Below are 20,517 nucleotides of genomic sequence, written 5' to 3' on the forward strand. Positions count from 1 at the left end.
AAACTTATCTTAATTTTGTGTCCAAGTAAGAAACGAATTATTGTGAACGCATCATCATCAAAACACAGCAGCTTAGCAGCCTCAGTCAGTGATGACCTCAATTCAGTAAAGCATTCAGAAACCTGTACGTCAGCATAGCACACCCGTCTGCAGATCATACACAGATAGGCACAGTTACATGTCTGTGGTCATTGTCGAACCACAGCTAAAAACACGAGGAGAATATTGACCTGTTCTAAATGTCAGTATAAAGGCCGCTCAAATTTGGTCTGCTGCTCCTCAACATTTCAAAAGAGTACACGAGAGCTCCCACTCGACAACCATTCATCTAGAGATACTGTGTGGATTATGCTAAAAAGCTGCTTTCCTCCGAATAAAACAAAGCACCGCAAAACTGTCACACTACATCAGAGGGTAACGCTTGCTCGTCGTTGTTATATCAAACAACAAAATTACATAATTTGTCTTTGTGTAATCTGATAAGATCTGCTGCACTACCAATGTACTGATCAATTTGAAAGGAGTAGCATCAGACACACAGAATACGGTCCGTGTAACTGAATTAGACCAAGTCAAAACAAATTAATTCATCTAAATAAATCCTGTTACAATGGCTTCTCAATGACTGCTTTTGTAAACACAGAGGTAATGCAAGACACTGCCTAAGCTACTGCAAAAGATTTCTCAGTGCGCACGTATTCTGCTTGTATCTATCAAGGTTTTCCATATGTTTGCACAGGGAGGATAATGTTTTCAAGCAAAGCACGGAGGTGGAGAAAAGAGGCAAAAATTTAAACCTGTGACTTATATTTCAATTAGAACACATTTACTATCATGCTGAATGTAGCTGTCACATAGAAATACAAGTCCCCTCATCGTGCTTTTCCACTTACAATATTCCAATAATTCTTTCTGAATCGTTAAATGACAATAAACATCTGCTCTATAGCCTTGAGTGTGATTATTATTTAAACGACATATTTTCTATCTTACCGGTTCCGACACTTCCCTGAGAGATTTTTGAAATCTCTGAACATCTTTGGAGATTAATATCTACAGCAGGTCTATTAACATCAGTCAGTTTTACACAGCTGAGGAGCTTATTGAGAGATGTATTGAAAGAATTCAGAGAATTGCTACTTTGATAAAAAGTAGCAATTTGAAGATGTCACTAAGGGAAACTGGATTTGAAATAGTCTAATTTTACAGACTAACAATATCATAACTAACAAAAAGATTAATAAAAAATAGCTTGACAAGACAAATAAAAAAGATTTCACTGCCACAAAGCATGTCTATCTGAGCAAATTTACAAGTGGCTCAGTGTGAGAAGTGAATCAGTGTTTTATTTTCAGTCAGACTGAGAGAGAGCCGCATATGAAGTGGTACATCGTCACAACAGAAATACCTATATTAAAACACTTGTCAAATCTGTGCCCTACATGCTTCTAAAGCATGTAGGGCACATAGTGTCATTACTGTAGGCACTGCCACAAGCATACACACACGGAAAGACAAAAACACACACAACGAAAGACAGCCTTTTATACATACCAGAAAAATATATTAAAGGCATTGAGCAGAATGACACATTTGTCATCTCAATAAAGTGAAGTAACGATTCAATCGAGCTCAAAAAATAAGGTTGATCTCCTAAAAAAGAACTGACATAAACACGTCTCCCTCTGTGTTTCATATTGACGTAGGTTACTTTGCTTTATTTTATTTAGGTTTGAAAAAACGCAGTTAATTTAAAAATCGAGTACGTTTCTGTGAGTGACTTTAAAAGTGTGTGAGTTTGTGGTAGCCTTATTAGTCTCATGAAAGTGCTGGTACTGCTTAGTTTCCCAAAACAGATACTGAAAAGATGAAGCACACAAAAGCTAGTACAGCTAAGATTTGAATGGCTCCACAATGGATGGTCTGACCATGTGACTGGGGACTAGCACAGTACTGCCCTCGGGTTATCTCCATCTCTTTTGAAAACAAATTCTTACTGTATCCTTGAAGGTGGCAAGATATGTGGTCATTATAAAAGCTGAGGTTTGTAAGAAAAGGAGATATTTTCACACTCTTCATAACATCACATAAAGTGTCATTTGTATTTTAAAGTCTACTGAAATTAACCTGACCTGGCAAACATTTTTTTCCAACTGCGAGAGGAATTTTACAGCAGACGCTTTCCTCTGAAATTCGGCTTAAAACATGCCGTGTTCACACCTGCTATAGCAGTTGTTTTCCCTAATTGTTGACAAGTGCAAAAACATGTGAACCATGACCTTGTTTTTATCTGCAGGCTGTTGACTAAGTGGTGTGTAATGAAACTGTACGTAACACCAGAGCCAGGCAGCAAAATGTTTAAAATAATAGTCCAGGTGCGCCCAATAATATGCTTTTATAAATGTCACAGTGACTATATCAGTAACATTCAATTCTACCACTGTATTTTAAATGTTGACTCATTCATGACACACCCATGTTAAGCCTTTCTCACTTGACAGTAGGGCTGCCACAAACGATTACTTTGATAGTCGACTAGTCACCGATTATTTTTGCGATTAGTCGACTAATCAGATCATCATCCATTGGACGTAAAACGTACAGATTATTGCACCAGCAGCATCTGCTCTTATATAACTATCATTAGCTTACAGCTTTAAGTGTTTAAGGTATGTGCTAACTAAAAATAAAGACAAGATGATAGTTTATTAAATTTTAATCAAATGTGCAGATTGTTTTGGTGGAGTTTAATAAACTCAGCTGTCTGCTCCTTGCTATCTAAAATATAACAGGACACCAAAGGATATTCTAGAGCATCTCTTTAATCTCAGCCAAACCGATTTACTCAGGAACAAATAAAATACTAAAAAAAAGCTAAACAATAACATTTTTAAGTTATCTAAGTGACTTATATATATCATGTTTAACCCGAGTAGCGAAAGACGGCGGTGGGTTTGTGGTGCTCTCACGGCTCTAGTGAGCCTAGCCCCCGGCTAGCTATCGAGCTAGTGGCTAACAGACGTCTCCGAAAACGTCGGAGCGCTTTTGAAAATATGTGGTGTCTTGATAAACTGAGCAGATATTTGAGGTTTACACAGCTACATTCTCGCCTGAAAATATGTTAAACGTTTATTTTGTGACCCAGAAAGAATAATAAGAGTAATATTAAAACTAACTAGCTGCCGCCATTGTTGGAAACTGAGCTGGGATGCGCTATGAATTCTGGGACACAGCTTCTTCTTCTTCTTCGGGGTTTAACGGCAGCTGGCATCCTTGTACATGCAGTGCTGCCATCTTCTGTTTCAGTCCGTTATTACACTCTTAAATCCTACTACTTATTCCTGCGTCTTTTGTGATCTTACAAAGCTTCAAACGACGCGTCAACTATTAAATTAGTCGTCGACGATTTTGATAGTTGACGTAATCGTGACTGGTCAACTAATCGTGGCAGCCCTACTTGACTAGCACTGACCTCCCTTCACTGACCATCCTTTATCACATGAGGTTCATTTAAACAATTAAATTTAATTAAAATACACTTTTTCATCTGGCTGCAGCCTCTCCACATTGTGTTTTCTACATTATTAACTGGATGTTGGTCCAACAACATGCAAAATGTAAAGAAACTTCTTTCATTAGGCCTACATCAAGCTCAGTGGAAGCTCTGTCAGAACATGCAATCTACTCATGAATCATCCTAACTGTCGAATAAGCAAATCCCAAGTATGATTCATGCATACATGGACATGACATATATGCATGTCATACATGGTTTTTATTAAATAACTGAGGCAGCCAAAAAACAAATTTCCTATTTTCATGTCTCAGATCTCATCCACTGATACATGTGAATAAGGCTCATAACAGAGGGGGACTTTAAAGGAGTGAATGTGTTTCTTCCACTGTGTGACTAAAGCATTCATCACCACTTCCTCTCTCAAACTTCCTGAATGTCATTAAAAGACTCACATGTGGTCTGTTTCCAGCTGTTGCTCACATGCTCCCAAACACAATGCCAGTCATGTTAATATAATAACAGAGTATGTAAAAAATATAAAAAAGAAAGTTAGTATGACAAAAATCTTGTCAAGACTGACCAAATAATATACAGGGCATACCTACAGTATTGTGCAAAAGTCTTGAGCCACCCCTCATTTCTTTGTTTCCGAGCAGCTTGACAGTCTTCTAATTTCTTTAAGTAGAGCAATAGTTCTCCAAGGTCTAAATTTTGCTTTGGCTACTTTTTGCACTGATTCTCAGCCCAGTCATTATATCTGATCAATTTCCTTGCAATGTTTATTTGTTTCTTTAGGCCATTTAACACTGAGCTTTGAGTCAGCCTATTGCTAAAATGTATCATTTGTTTGCATTTCTTTGGCTGAATCTTTAAAATGCTTGAAGAAACTGGACAATTGGAGGAAAAAACGGCTGACCTAAAGAACAGTAGCTGGACATTTTTCTTAAGAAATAGATAAATATCCAGCCAAGATCGACTTTTTGCCATAGGCTCAAAAGAAATAGTCTCAGTGGATGGCTGACTGTCGAGGAGCAATTCTTAAAAAATGAAAGTTGGGAGAAAAGCTGAGATAAGATAGATTACATAAGCAATCAACTGTGGCAACAGCTCTTATGAAGTGATGAAATTTAAACTCTGTGGTTCAAACTGTCATCAGTGTGTACAGAGAAAAGCAGGAAGGAGCTACAACAGTGAGTGTCTATAGCTATCTGTAAAACACGGTGGAGGCTCAGTCATGATTTGAGGCTGGATTTCAGCCAGTGTTCTTGTTAAGACTGATGCAATTATGAATGCAGGAAAGTACCATCGGATTTTGTTCCTCTGTCCAATACCACATGGAAAGCATCTGATTGGAAATGCCAACATTTCTCAGCATGACGATGATCTCAAACACACTACCAACTCTGTGTAAGCAAACTGAAAAACTATCAGTCATGGATTGACATCCTCAGAGCTTGGATCTCTGGATTATTTAAGCAGCGTGGAAACATCTTGACATAGAACAAAATAAATCTTAGACTCCTTAAAGAAATTGCAAGAGAGTTAGGCTGTTTGCATGAATAAGCTTTGTTATAGTGTATAGTGAATTGTACAAACTCTGGTTTTGCCTTATTTAGATGCATTTTTGTAATCTTTTCAATAAGTTGCTAGGGGTGGGGGAAAAAAATGGATACTGTGTAGTATGGTGATACTTTGTTTGCTAATAATGTATCGATACAGGGACAGCAGAAATCGATATTTTGTTACAAAAAGGTTTTTGTGCTCTGACTTCAGAGCATGTTGATCCTTTTTCTGAGCAAGAATCCTGACATTCCTTCACTGTCCAAATGTGTTTAACCTTTTTTTGGCAACAATAAACATGACAGTTTACTTATTTTAATTTAAGACATGTTTTATTTTAATTAAGTTCAAAACTTTTTTATTTAATGTAAAATTATATTTTACATTTCTTACGCATCGTATTTAGATGCATTTTTGTAATCTTTTCAATAAGTTGCTGCACCCATTTCTCATTTTCCTTGCAAAATATAACAAAAATATTTTAATATATTTTACCACAGCACTGTAAATGGCTCAAGTGTGTGACAAGCTGACAGCTTGTGTTAACCACATGCCAACATGACCTAAAATGATTTCCGAGGCTTCCCTAAAGCTCACGTATCAAAATGTGAGATGCATCAAATGACACAACAAAACAAAACAAAAAAGAAATTCAAAGTATGCTTCATGATGTGATACTATCAGCAGCGTTAGAAGTATGAGCTTTACCCATTACTAAAGTATGCGCTCGTTTCCCGTCTCCACTTTCTATACAGGCTATCTGTTGTCTGTTAATACAGGCGACTAAAACACACGTGGGATCCTGCAGCAGAACAATCTCGACATCAGGTCTGAAATTGAAGAGGTTAATGATTAAAATAGAATAAAATAAACTAAATGAAGCACATAAGAAACCACTAGATGATGATGCTGACGGTTTCTGGGGCCAGTAAAGTTACCTAGCTTCAACTTAGCCTAATGCAATAATAATCAATTTCCTACTTAGCTGTCCACATATCTATTCAATATATATTATTATACACCAGACAGTTTGATATGTCACAACATAAAAATCACAGATATAAAAAAATACAATTACTAGTACACCTGACTAAAACTGCCAGCCTATTTTCATGACAGTAAAGCTTCTGAGACCAAATCTATGATACAGTATGTGTCACGCTGCTATCCTTGCTATCAGCAGTAGAATATGGCGTGCACTCCACTTGCAGCTAACAGCAAACTGGTTAACACGAGCACAGAACCAGCTTCAGTGTGACCCTCCCTGCTACACATTTACAATAGTGGTATCAAGTTTTTGGTTTTTTGTGGGTTTTTTGTTGCTGCTTTTTTAATAAACCTCTTTCACTGCCCAGTGCCTTGTGGCTGTGCCATGACATCCGGCCTCTCTGTTCCATATTTCCTGCAAATACTCCACACTTTCATTTGTCACCTTATTCACAATAACCAGGCCAATCCTTACTTATGTGATCATTATTATCTCATTTCTCACAATAGTAGAATTTTGTTTTTTTTTTCAGCATGAATGTGACATTATCGTTTTGAACACTTGTTTTTTCTTTAAATACGCCTTTCCACATTGTTGACACATGACACATAATCTGCTTGCTTTGCTTCAATGTGCAACCACGATGTATTATAAATCCTGGTGGTGCAAAAAAATTAAATGGATGCATCTGAAATAGGAATTGGTCTCAGTAAATCTGACAGAGTTTTGCAATATAATCTGAAGCCATTAAAATTATTTATATCTGCACACTTTTAGAGAGTTACGGAATCTGTTTTCCACAAACGCCCTTTATCTTCAAAAACCACCGTTTACCATGCACTAACAGTATGTCTGACATATTTTTAAAACTTATTTAGTTCAGCTTATGAACCACAAATAATGAAACAATCTGGCAGGCTCATGCTGCAACAGCAACCAACTGTCAAAAGAAAAAAGGAAGCAGAGCAAAAGTGCATCTGATAACATGGAATAATAACTCAGAATTAATTCATAGGCTCGAAGCCAACATAAAACAAATAGGATCCTTTTTTTATTTTATTTTTTTTCCTTTAGGGGTGCAACAATACTCGTATCGGTATTGAACCGTTCGATACAGTGCTTTCGGTTCGGTACGCATATGTATGAACAATACAAAATTTTAAATTTATTTTATCAACTTTTCTTCTGACGGTGCTGTCTGTGTTGAGCGCTCAGTGGATCTGCGCTCGACTACTCTGCCTAGCCTGCACTGTCGAGTGCAGCCTAGGCGGAGTAGTCGAGCGCAGATCCACTGAGTGCAGCGCAAGCTAGCAAGACAGAAGCTAAGCTTGTTGCAACATGGCATATTGAACCTCCCCCACCCTCATTCAGATCTGGCGTTTGGAACTATTTTGATTTTCATGTGACGTATGACCCTGATGGACAAAAGTAAAACAGTATGTCGGATGTGCCACGCAATGCTCAATTACATTGGTGGGAACTAGTGCGTTAGCGCAGTTAGTTCGTTAACGTGTTGACACCGTCCAGCCCCACGCACGGGGCGATCCGCGGTAACTCGTAAAGGGAGATTTGCCGCGTTATGGCGTTAACGTCATTTCAACGAGATTTACGCTGACAGCACTAGTGGGAACACAACATTTACTCCGACAGCATCCTAGTGCAAAGACAAGTGGAAGCAGACTTTACCCGAGTCATTTAGACAGCCGTTAGCACATGATTCTCCTTATGGGGACCTGATATGTTTAATATGCTGCTGAGAATATAGCCCAGAAGAAGCGTATAGTATAGCTTTTATTTTGGAAAGAGCCATTTCTCTGTAATAAACTCTCTTTTCCAAAGATGAGTGATTTCTCAATCAGATAGATTTATTTTTTTATTACTTTGTTGATTCAGCAACATTAAATTTAAAAACTGTACTTTTGAGTTAAATATATATTTATAATTTTAATAAATGACAAATTAAAAAGACATGAACATTTTTTTGTATCGAAAAAATATCAAACCGTGACACCAAAGTATTGAACCGAACCGTGAATTTTGTGTATCGTTGCACCCCTACTATCCTTGTATCCTTCACATTTCATATCTAAACAAATTGCCGTACAGACATGCATGTTCTTCAAAGCTTAAACCACTTTACTCCCAACCAACCATTTCACCAATTTGCAATCGATGTGTATTATAAATTAATTAGGTTAAGGAGAAGATGCTTATCACAGTACTACAAAGCAAACTATTGACCAGTTTGCTCTGCAGTACAAACAGGAACAAACGATGTTTGAGATTCTGAATACTATAAACAATTTTCTTACAGAAAGAAACAAGTACAAATTGTATACATCATTACATTACCTGTCAAGCCTGCAGGCAATAAAGAAGATTGGATCTTATACTGTGTATTTACAAATTGGAAGGTTTGAAATTTTAAAATCGTTGTATCTTACAATAGCCCCACACAAAACACCTGGAAATGACACATAATGCACCAGAACAAACAAAAAAGCTGGCTGATCCCAGTCACTTATGCATTGTAGGCTCTATAAAGACTTCCTACATAACTCTAAATCAGACTTTATTCACAAAGGGTCCCCCCAACCACACTGAAAGCACTTCCTAGTGCAACCTCCAAGGGATTTGTGTCTCCTCGAAACATCAAACTGGGTCTTCTGCTTGTTTGGCGAACGTGTAAACCACTACACCACAGAGCCACCAGAGCTAAAGCACTTGATAAATATACTGAGTACTTCAGCATAGTCTTGCCACAATGTTGGTCTAACTTTGATAAAGTATAGTGAAAAATATTGATATTCAATACGGTAGCTTATTGCTGAGTTTTCACACAGTGTAGAGTAAAGAAAGGCATGCATGTGCCTAAGTCTACTACAATATACATATATATAACTGAGAACTGGTTCCCAGTTATTGGTTATTATTTATGCAATGTGATGCTTCCTTCCTCTGTGTTGCTACACTATGAGATCATCTTTTATCTGGAATTCAAAAGGAGTAACAGTTCTCTCCCTCTCGGTCAAACCAGCTCCTCTGAATTCCTTTTATTAAACAGCTCGTTCTGTTCTCCTGGATGTCATACTTTTGCAAAACTTCAAGACAAGGACATTTTAACAAAGAGAAGCTAGGAACTATTGAAAATTTGAGTTATGACCCAAAAGACTGCAGTGCTGTTGTAATGTCCTTGGCTATGCTGAGTATCTACACCCTGGGCCCATAGCCCAAATGGTGTTGCCGTGATGTAATGCTGCCCAGTGACTTGTTAAACAAACACACAGCTTTTAGTGTTTTTCCTCTAAAGACTGATTTGACTTTGCATTGACCAAACCACACCAGTTTCTGCGTTTTCTTATCACCAAAGCACATGGGACAGTGCTCTTTAGCAGCGCTAGGTGTGATTATGAAACCAGTACTTTGATGCTGGTATTACCCCTCCCTCAAGTCTCTTCCACATCCACACAGCCTGCACTACATGCCAAAAATGTCACAACACAACCCTGCATATGTGTAGTAAAAGTTAGAGATTTAGTTGCATAGCGCTTGCACTTTTGTTGCATTAGCCCTTTAAACAGCTGCATTTGTATAATTTAGCTTATTTACATGACTGTGGACAAGTAAACAGTTGGGATAAACACAAGACGACAAATCAAAACTGAACTCAAGGAAGAATAATCAGCTTCCTCTTTCAAACTTAAAGCTAATGTTAGTATTTTTGCAACAGCCGCATTTAAAGCTGCTTCTGCCTGTTGTGCTCAGAGAGTTGCGCAACAGTGAACATGAGACCATTTTTTTAGTAAAACAAAACCAAACACAGGTCTTACATAGACTTCTTGAGTGATTTACTGACTGATGATGTCATTCTGGCACTCTCGCAAACATCTTAAAGTTGGGAGGCAGGATAGTCAAGAGTTTAAGGCTGTCGCTCTGGGAGTGCATGTCAATTCGCCCCACTTTGGGATTTCCTGTCAGGCAGTTATTTTGGCCACTCTTTCCTTTACCTTAACTTTGGTGTAAACAACCCGCAATTGCCTTTGTGTGTTTCAGTTTTAGGACAATTACTAAAAAATGCTAAACATGCAATAATGCTCAAAAACAATGAGCACCACCTAAAGAAATATCAGCGGCATTAACAAAAACATTTCCTTCAGAATGTTCTCCTTCAATCATTCCAGTATTGCTTGAGTGAAGACAGAAACACTAGTCAATCTAAACTTTTCAGTTCCCTATTTAGGAACTGTGGCTGCAACTAAACTTGTGACCTACCCAGCCAATAATACCCAGTCACAAAATAAAGCAACACGAACAGAGCTCATAATGAAGATTTGGGAGGTGACATGAGAAAGTTGCACAAATTTCAATGGCAGCCAAACTGCAGCAAACCAAACAAACAAAAGATTTGAGAGGTGACATGAGAAGTTCAACGGCAGCCAAACTTTCCCTTTTTCCACAAATGTGGAAAAACAGACGTGAAAATCAAACGGCAGCCAAGCTCTTTTGTTTCTGGTCATGGAAAATAACTTTAAACCACTGCTTTCTGCAAGCACTGACGTGCACTTCACCTCAGCATTAGTTTAGATTTATCATTTAACATCGCACTGTGGACCGTAAATAAAAGATTGTAGCTACAGTTTACCAAATAAGGCAATTACAGATTTTGGATCCTGCAAGAGATGCTGTTTACACAACTCCTCAGAAGAGTGTAGTTTCTCCCAGGAACTTTTAAGAACAGTATGACTAAAAAACCAAAAGTGATTGTTTAAGCATTTCCACATAAGCCAAAACAAAACTTCCACCAAATCTTGCAATGTCATTTCAGGGCAAGATATGGCGTGCAGGACGGGCCTAACGACACCACGGCTTTAATGATGTAGATTCGGGTTCTCTACTTTTCTAAATAAGCACAATCCTTCTGGATAAACTACTGCCCAAAGTCCATCCAATGTAATGACGATAAATTAATGTTAAATGGGTTTTCAGTTGTTATCTCACAGACACTGCCCAAGAGCTGCCTAAGGACAAGTTTTATCAACATCACACACTCATGCTGTTCATAAATCGCCCCCACAAACCTCATGTACATCATGCTGTACACTGAGTCATACAGTAAATTAACTTGTGCTTTGTGTGCATATTAATATAAGACCCCCAACTGTCACAACAAGAATGCTCTTCAAAAACCTATCAGGAGATGTATTGACAGGAATAATCACATGATGCACTGAGTGCCTCGAAAATTGAAGCACTCAGCGAAACAGTACCTCTTTGCTCAACTCTGGCTGCTATTAGCCCCTACATTAAACCATAACAACAACACATGAATTACTGTTTGTGTCTCGTCCTGCACTAAACAGGGAAGTTCTGCTTCGAGAATATGCTTTGTCCTGCTCCTTGGTTTCATGATGAGCTTTAAAAGTAAAAGGAAGACTGTCCTTAGCATTTATAATAAATCTTTTTTCTTTTTTGACACAGACCTAACATGCAACTTTCTGCAGCTGCAAAGCAGTCAACTTTCTGGGTCTTACTAAAGTTGAGTGTGACATAATAGGCTGCTTCTGGGATTACAGGATGTGTCAGTTGACTTACACCCTAGTTCCACGCACATTACACACGAGTGAGCTATTATAATACCTACCAGCTTTTTGTTTTTACCCTCATCCTCGCTGGATTTCTTTTTAGAGGGCTTATTTGGATCCTCCCCACCGCTGGCTTGATCCATTGCAGCTTTAAGTTAATTTCCCTTCCAGAAACGCCTAATGCGACGTCCTCAAACGCTGACAAACTCCACCGGTGGGCTATTTCAACACACTTTTTACTAGAAGCTCTCCAACTTATGTGTTTTCAAAATTCATTCCGTTTAAAAGGCTGAAGAACAATTTCAAGTTTCAAATAGCATCCAAAAGAGTCGAGGAGTTTGCTTGAAGAAGAGGTGTGGTAGGGTGGATACACGTTGTCCTCGGCGTAGCAGCGTGTCAGCTCACACGCGGGGAAAAAGCTAGAAAGTAACACAAGAGTGTGTAAACAACAACTGATTAGTCCAACATATTCACCCGGGTTTTAAGTTTCAACAAATGCTTTGTCTCCACGCGTGTTTCCATAAGCAGCAGTGTTTAATATGCAGAATGCATTCAGTAAAGACATCTAACCGTGAACGGTAAAACTGATGTAAACAGAGCCATCTGAGTTAGCTATAAATAGCCATCAATTATTTTTATATTTTTCTTCTACAGTAGCATTTAATAGACCTCCTGTTTATGGGAACAGGCGGCTAAATTGTTACAGAAAGCAAAGTTACAACCGTGTAACTTAGCAATAGAGGAGTAATAGAGAGACTAAAACGTTTCAGGGTGTTTTTAACGTGCCTCGTCAAAGCCACTATTTAACTGTCATTAATCAGAATATATATACAATTGCTGTACTATAGGGAAATCACCGTTGTTCTCTTGCTTAGAATACTTTACACTGCTGTACAAGCGAGCAACGGGCGACCACTGCCCGGCAGGCACTGTTTATTTTAGCGGACACAGTAGCACACCAGCACGTATAAAAACATATCAAATTCAAACGTGAAGATTAAATAAAAGAAAAAGAAAACTAAAAAAAATAAATAAAAATCCCATCCAGGGCTTACCTTTACAACCAAACGTGAATACCAGGCCCACGGAAATCCCGCCCACCCGTTTTTGACTGGACTTTGAAAGACTGAATGACGTAGAATTCGAGCTACTATTGGCCAGATGTCTTGGCAGTCACGAGGTCGGCGTGGCGTCGGTTGTGACGGGGAGGACGCACGGATTTCACACAACGTGGATGGGGTTCAGGCAGTTGTAAGAATAGATCTGTAACGGAGGCACCGTATGAGCGGCTGACCGCGGATAGGAAGCAGGGCGGGAATCTGCGTCTGGAAAACACACCCAGTGTGTATACGTGTGCGCGTGTGTGTTTATTAATATTAGCACACACACGCGCAACTTTTTGTGTCTGCAGAAACAGCTGGTGCCATTGTTACCCAGCTATACAATGGAGTGCATCATATAGGCCTGGCTGTTTGCGACTGCATAAAGACAAAAGGTAGATGCAGATGTAGGTTTGAGGAGAAGATATAAAATAAGTAATTAATCAGGTGTAATATCTTTAATTGGTGGGCCAGATCCCAATTCTGAATTTTATGTTCATATAAAATTTATATTCACATTTTCCCAATGCAGACTATTAAATCTCTTTTACACAGTGACTGCAATTCTCTAAAAACTGCAACTAACAATTATTACATTTTTCAGTGGAGTGTCTACTATATTTAAAAAAGAAAAAAAGAAGAAGATATGGACTCTTAAATAAAACAACGGCTCCATATAAGGGAAAATAAGTCTTCAGCAGCAGATACTAGAAATTCTTAAAGGGAACTGTGAAATTTTTATGCCTACTGTAATAATACATCATTTAAAGGTCAATCATAGCAAAATATTATAAATTATAAACATAAAATAATTTAGCGCAGACTTTTTTTTAATATAAGTATTTATTAAATGAATGCCCTGGGTTTACCCAGAATATATGTTTTGCAGCATTAGAACAGGTATGTTATTCCAATACCTACTGTTATATAATTATATTATGGCTTAAAGTTGCCATTTTATTATATGTGATACTATATTAAAAAGTACCTTTGCATCTCTGAGCTTGGGGACACCCAAGCTTGGGGCACCAGATTGAATGATGGGCAACAGCATGGCTAACATTTCAAACAGACATAACTGAAGACACTGAAAGAGCTTGTCAGCCAAGTGATAAACAATCAAAACATACAATTTTGCCCTTTTCTTCAGAAGACAGGGGCAGGATGAATTGTTGCTATATATAGGGTACATGTCAAGTTGTCTGATTACCCCACAGACAAAGACTGGAAAAACAATCATTAACTATTCTGTCTTCATATCAATACTGAGCGCTTTTCAGCTATATATTTAATGTGTCTTTTATTTCATCTGATTGCGAAGAAGTGCAAATCTACCATTCGATGTTATGGTTACAGTAAACCACTAATTGTGATCTAAACGACAAAAGAACTTTGTATTCCAAAACTAAAAAAATTAATAAATAATATTTTTGGAACTTCCTTTTACCTACTTAAATTATGTGTTGCTAATGAAACCGTATCAGGAGCTATAGCTGCTATAGTCAATCATACACACACATGCACACACACTCACAGACGCTTGCAGTATTTCCTATTAACATAAATCTGACTTCTGTAATCAAGAAAAACAACATTCAAAATAAAAACATGGAGCTGATCTAACCAAGCGTGACCAAAACGTATCATTACTTACTATTTCGGTCTATAAATAAATCTTCTTTGTCATGCTGTCATGGTCACATGCCATTCTGTGGCGCATGACAACCATAAGCTGTCATCTCTAAATGAGACTTGATTTCTCTGCGGCCAATCTTCCTATTAGGAATAAAAGTATAGAACCCAAAGATGTGTTGTAAACACAGATGACTAATGTGAGTAAATAATTTGGTCATGGCTCTAAAACTGTGGTCCTTGGCCTAAGTGTGATTGTCCAGTGTGGCTGTTGGCAACAGTCCAAAGAGGCTTGGAGACAATTTTATCTCATTTTTTTAAGTTAGCATTACAACCTTTCGACCACTAACAAAATGACTGGAAAACACAATAATATGCACAGCGCTGGAAAATAAAAGAAAACCAAACAGAAAAGAAGTAAGGTAGTAAAGTAAAACAAAAAAGAAATTTAGTTGAGTAATGGCCACAGAATCTGTGCTTGTACTGTTAGCATGACTTGCACATAACAATACAATGTTGTCATTGTGACTTGTGCCAAGAAGAATAAAGTTGCAAGAGGAATTGCACTTCCACATTATAACCCACAGCAGGTACAGTAGGTATTTTCATTTAAATGTATTATATGTTATGATATATAATATATATACAATGACTTGCAGTGAGTTTATAATGGTGGCGTGTCTTTAGATCCATGGCTGAGAAAAAATAGGAGGAGCACCTTATGACAAAAACCTGACTGAAAACTATAATTGGCAAATTGCAAGTAAAATATTAAAAATAAAACAACTTATTCTTTAGAAAAATGCATGCCATCACTGTTATATGGATATTTTCTTGAGAACTTTTTGATAACAAAAACACACGAGGGTGTGAAAGGTCGGAGGAAGATGACCCAAACATGAGACTCCAAACTGAGGCTAAAAAACCAAAAACTAACCTTTATTAAAGTCAAGGCAGAGGGTACAAACATCCAAAACAACATGGGGCAGTAAGAAGGAACACACAAGGGCAACAGACAGTGACACAGTGAACAAAGGAACGATTGTAGTCAATGCTCGCACACGCTGAGGGCTAATGGGAATTAGACACAGCTGGGAGGAAACGAGACACAGGTGCACAGAATCACACAGGAGGAAGAAAAATAAATATAAGACACAGAAGAAAACTAACTATCAAACTCAAACAGGACGGAAGTAATAATAACCAAAAAGGGAAACTGAGGCATAAAATTAACTTTAAGGTGAGGATCAGTGGTTGTTGATCAACGGTCATGACAATTTGCATACTAATGATCAAGAAACTGACTTCACGGCCCATTGTTTGCCAGTGGTGCTAGTTTCACTTATTATGCAAATGTGTGGTTTAAAAGGTTGGGAAACCTGCAGCTAAAGACTGAAGAAGTCATTTTGGATGAGTGACGAAAGGTTTCTCCCACTGAAAACGCTGCGTCCAGAACTGAATCAACATTTTGGGATTTCCTTACCCGGACGATTGATGCATGCATCAATCTGGAAACTACACAGAAGGAAATCACAGAGAAAAACACTGACAGAACTAATAAACAAACAGTAACAACAACTAGGACTAAAAATGCAAAATATCTAAGGAATACACAACCATAAAAATATAAACAATAAGCACACTATGTATAAAAGTGAAAAATTTAACAAAAAACTGAATCTGAAAGTCCAAAAACTGATCATTCTGGGTCGAAGACCTAAGAGCATGACAAGGGTGGCTTATTTTCCACTGGGCAGCACCTTAACAATCTTGTAATTTCATGTGATCTAATGAAGAATGTCTAAGCTAACTAGTTAAAATCCAGAATACGGTAGTGACATTATGTTATAATGTCCACTTTTCATCTTCAGTACTCCACCATACGAGTATGTTGCATCAGTGTGATAAACTGTTGAGAAGGAACTGATAGAGAATTGAAAAAACAACAAAACACACAAACAAAAAACCCAAAACAAATATGCAAATTGAAAAACACCTTTAAGCTTAGCCTGCCAAAAGACAAACATTCTTTAGGATTTTTAAAAAGAGTAGAGCTTGTTTCCTACGATTTACATTTTTTTGTAAATGGAGCAGTGGATAACTAATTGCATTAGCCTAAGGCTGAAAAACATGGCAGGATTGCAACATCTGATGTTTTGCAGCTCTCCGCTCACACAGGCGTGGTGCTGTGTGCAGCGCCACTTGCACTGCATGAAAGATGTTTTGATTTGTGCTGGTTTTACTAACAAATTTATGGAAGAGAAGATGCAACAGCAGTCCACAGCAACTGTAGAAATAATGTCAAATGCAAAGTCACTGGAGCCATGCCACAGGCTTGGATACGGGAGGGACTTGTCCTGCCTCCTCTTTTTGAGTGTCAAACCAAACAATAAACATCAAGTGTGAAAAGACAGTTTTGAATGAATATACAGTAAATTCTACAAAACAAAACAAACAACAACAACAACAAAAAGTAATGTCCTAATACTCCCTCATCAATACAACAATCAATAAATAGCCACTTTCAGTAAATAGCCAATTTCATGAAATGGGTTGTTCAAACACCTTTACTATTTTAGCAAATCCCAGCTTCTTTTGAATGATACTTGGAGTTCAGCTGACTGAGAACAGCCCCTGATATTTAAGTAGGTCATTCAGCTTTCCATCTGTCCATACTGGACTCATGTCACCTGTTGGATGTGTAGGGAAAAGAAAACAACACAAAAACAACTTCTCATCACATGCAAGTTAGAAAGTACAGACTTCTTTTAAGAAGATTAATAAAAAGATGTTATATTTCTGTGGCACCCTGGTGCTGGGGTACTACTTTGCACTACACATCCCTGCCTCTGCTGAATTATTAAGTGGACTCGGAGCGGCAGATTGTAATATTTAAGAGGAATCTTATAGAAAAATTCTAGAAGTACAACTAGTAAGTGTCAGTGTCAAACTTATGCCTAATCATGCATAAGGCATCCTTTTGAAAGTGCAAGCTCCAACTTCTTATTTCAACTTGTTGAAATGCGCCGGGGCTGCTGTGGCATCTCAGTAGAATGTGATGCTTACAGCTTGTTGGCTTTGATGATGATGGGCTGCTATAAAGAAGCAGCCACAACTCCGCTGTGAAAAGATAAATCCAGATCTGGCCGTCATTCACTGCATGAATCTTAGAACTCGCCGTCCATGATGCCGTAAAACTTATTACAGAGGAGAGTCACTTTCAGATATTTATTGACTCTCTGTACCAATTTTCCTCTTAAAGTCCAAAAGCCTACTGTTCATCTCAGTGAGTGGACCAAAGGTTGCCTCCTTCCATGCCTGCAGATTTGCAGAGATGTGGCTAAAAATGGGGTGAAAAGCTGAAGATGACCCCATCCACAAAAAAACAGAAAAAGGGGGCTGTAGTGTCATAAAAGCCGACTTTTATCTTAGTCTCACAAGTAGAAAATGTGTCTCTCTGCTGGAAGAGTGGTATTATGTGAAAGCTGCATTTAATTATGGTATGCTAAACTACCAATAAATATACAAGTATAGTAAATATAATAATAGGCTTCAAAGTCTCTAGTTGTACTGTTGTTCTCAAATTGTTTCTGTGAAATTTGTTTTAAAGCCTTGTCTTTTTTTTCACAAATTGCACTCTGCACACCAGTGTGAACCAGAAAAACAAACTAACCCATATGGAGAAGATGTATATAAATCTTATAAAGTTTGTATCTGTCTTATGTGAAACTTGTATGAAAAGCATACAAGAGTGAAAACACATATAAGATCCCTTGAAAAATTATATAATGAAACTTGTATGTTTTGTATACTTACTAAAAAAAAATATGAAAGTAATGAGAAAGTGGCCACTTTCATGAGTAAATCATATGTTTTTACTATTTCTTTTCCATATGGGAACCCTAACCCCTAACATATTCTTGATACTCGTAAATAATATATCGCAGTGTTAATGTTAATGTTATTGCTTGCAATAGTGTCATAAACCTGGTGAATCTGTTTTTTTGGTGGCTATTCACTGGTACCAACATCTCCTCTATAGCTCTGTAATTAAATACATATTAAATACACACCAAGGGTGATAGAGCTTTTGCTGTGGCCGCCAGACTGTGGAACTCTCTTCCTCAGAACTTAAGATCTGCAGACTCAGTGATCACTTTTAAAAAACAGCTAAAAACACATCTTTTGACTGTTTTTGTTTTATGCCTTGTAAAGCACTTTGTGATCTTTTATCTAGAAATGTGCTATATAAATTTTACTTACTTACTTACAGGTGCTCTGGATACGAGGCATTATTTTCCCAAGAGGGTCATCTGGACACTATAAGATGAATAAGAGCCTGAAAAGCACATATCCAGATTTATTCTGCGTATTGATTTTGCATCTGAAACAATCATTCAATGAATTATGGAGATGTCTGTGAAGGTTCTCAGTCATCCAGGTCATCGTAGTCAAAGGAGCTTGCAAAGAAAAGCGTCTGGACTTCTTTAAGTTACTTGAAGACGTTTCACCTTCATCCGAGAAGCTTCTTCAGTTCTAAGGTCAAATGGTGGAGAGTCCCAGATATAAACCTAGTGGGAGTTTCCCCCCACAGAGGGACAAAAGGACCCCCTGATGATCCTCTAATCGCCTGAGCCAAGGTGTGGAACTGGGTGTGGGTCCCAATCAGCCAGAGTTTCAGGTGAGCTCGTTGTGAAACCTGGCCCCACCTTATCATGCGAATTCCTGAGGTCAGATGGCCCAGGATGTGAGTGGGCGTTAAGGCGTCTGGGGAGGGAACTCAAAACTGGATTATAGATGGCAGAGAGTTGGTGTCGTAAACCACCGCCTCTGTTCAAAGATGGTCGCTCACAGTGGACATAGATGCTTCTTTCACTCCTCTTTCAAACCATCTGTCCTCTCTGTCCAAAATGTGAACATTGGCATCCTCAAAAGAGTGACCTTTGACCTTTAGATGCAGATGGACAGCTGAATCTTGTCCTGTGGAGGTGGCTCTTCTGTGTTGTGCCATGCGCTTGTGAAGTGGCTGTTTGGTCTCTTCGGAATTATGGAGATCTTAGTTGAAGATGGTTGGATTCAACTCATTGTTTTGTTTTGGAGGTCTAGTGTGTACTTATTGTAAGGCCACGGCTATGTCCTTGGACAAGCTCCCTAACGCTGGTGAAGACCTTTATGGTAGCTCTGACACAAGCATGAGAGTGTGTAGTTTGTGCAAATGGATGAAATTGTAAAAACTGAGGTGGTGTTACAAAAATGCGTCCGTCTAATCTGAATCCTGTAGCTTTATAAATCTCATCATATGAACCTTTTACTTCCTTTTATTAGCACCAAAGCTGTTAAATAAATATTTGTATCACTATTAGAACAAATTTTCAATCAGCATTATTTCTTCCTTTTATAAAAAGGGAGTTTTGTGGCAAACATTTGTTGAGGGAAGTGAAAAAAGTAGTGGTTTTGCTAACTAAAAGCCAGGAGAAACAAAACAAAAAACCTTCTTTATTTGTCTCAGATGCTTTCAGTCAGTTAATAACCAACATCTGAAACACTGGAATATCAAAGCCAAAAGAATTTTTGTTTGACCCAACAAGAATCGCCCATGATAAACTCTTTTCATTTTTTAAGTTCAGATTTAGTTGTACACAATAGCTTTTCTGGAGGTTGGTTTACCTCTTTCCATGAAAGCATGCTGGATGAGTGCACTGTTTAAAGGGCACTTAAAAACATTTCTCATGTGACAATACAAAGATGTTCCTAGGAGCACCGTGTCACCACACAGTGTTATGCAAATACAATAGAAACTCTGAGCATGCCTCCAAATCATTTATACTCAACAGGCACATGAGCTAAAGTGAGAACAGAGACTGAACAATATCCCATTTACATCAGCCTCAGAATGACATCAAGCATGAAGACCTTTCCTTGACTTCTGCTGCATAATGATGATAATAAATCAGAAAGATAGATCTGAGATCATGAAACAGATGGGTAACAAAAACGACCTTTTAAAACTTGGCTTGACTTGGTTCACTTTAATATTTTATTGGAAACAAACACAATCATAGAAATTGCAGATTTTTTTCTATCAGAATCAGAAAAGTCAGCTTCTATATTAATATTCATGTGGAACATATTGTAAGA

The 20,517-nt window shown here is 37.9% G+C and overlaps 1 protein-coding gene across 9 annotated transcripts in view; it reads right to left on the minus strand.

Moving 5' to 3' along the window:
* diaph2 (diaphanous-related formin 2) overlaps positions 1-12,906 on the minus strand; it is a 421,028-nt gene extending 408,122 nt beyond the window's left edge. For 5 of the 9 annotated variants that reach the window (XR_014868698.1, XM_085130737.1, XM_085130777.1 and 2 more), the window contains exons 1-2: positions 12,703-12,905; positions 11,707-12,066 (exon numbers count right to left, since the gene is read on the minus strand). Coding sequence is in view for 8 of the 9 variants with exons in the window: in XM_085130737.1 (XP_084986863.1) it covers positions 11,707-11,790 (84 nt within the window). In the remaining variant the exon portion in view is untranslated. Of the gene's footprint in view, positions 1-11,706; positions 12,067-12,702 lie in introns of all 9 variants that reach the window. The other 4 variants (XM_085130728.1, XM_085130725.1, XM_085130720.1 and 1 more) reach the window with 2 other exon arrangements.
* Positions 12,907-20,517: the final 7,611 nt, after the last annotated feature.

The sequence above is a fragment of the Neolamprologus multifasciatus genome, chromosome 2 (genome assembly GCF_963576455.1).
Source record: "Neolamprologus multifasciatus chromosome 2, fNeoMul1.2, whole genome shotgun sequence".
In the NCBI taxonomy this organism is placed as follows: Eukaryota; Metazoa; Chordata; class Actinopteri; order Cichliformes; family Cichlidae; genus Neolamprologus; species Neolamprologus multifasciatus.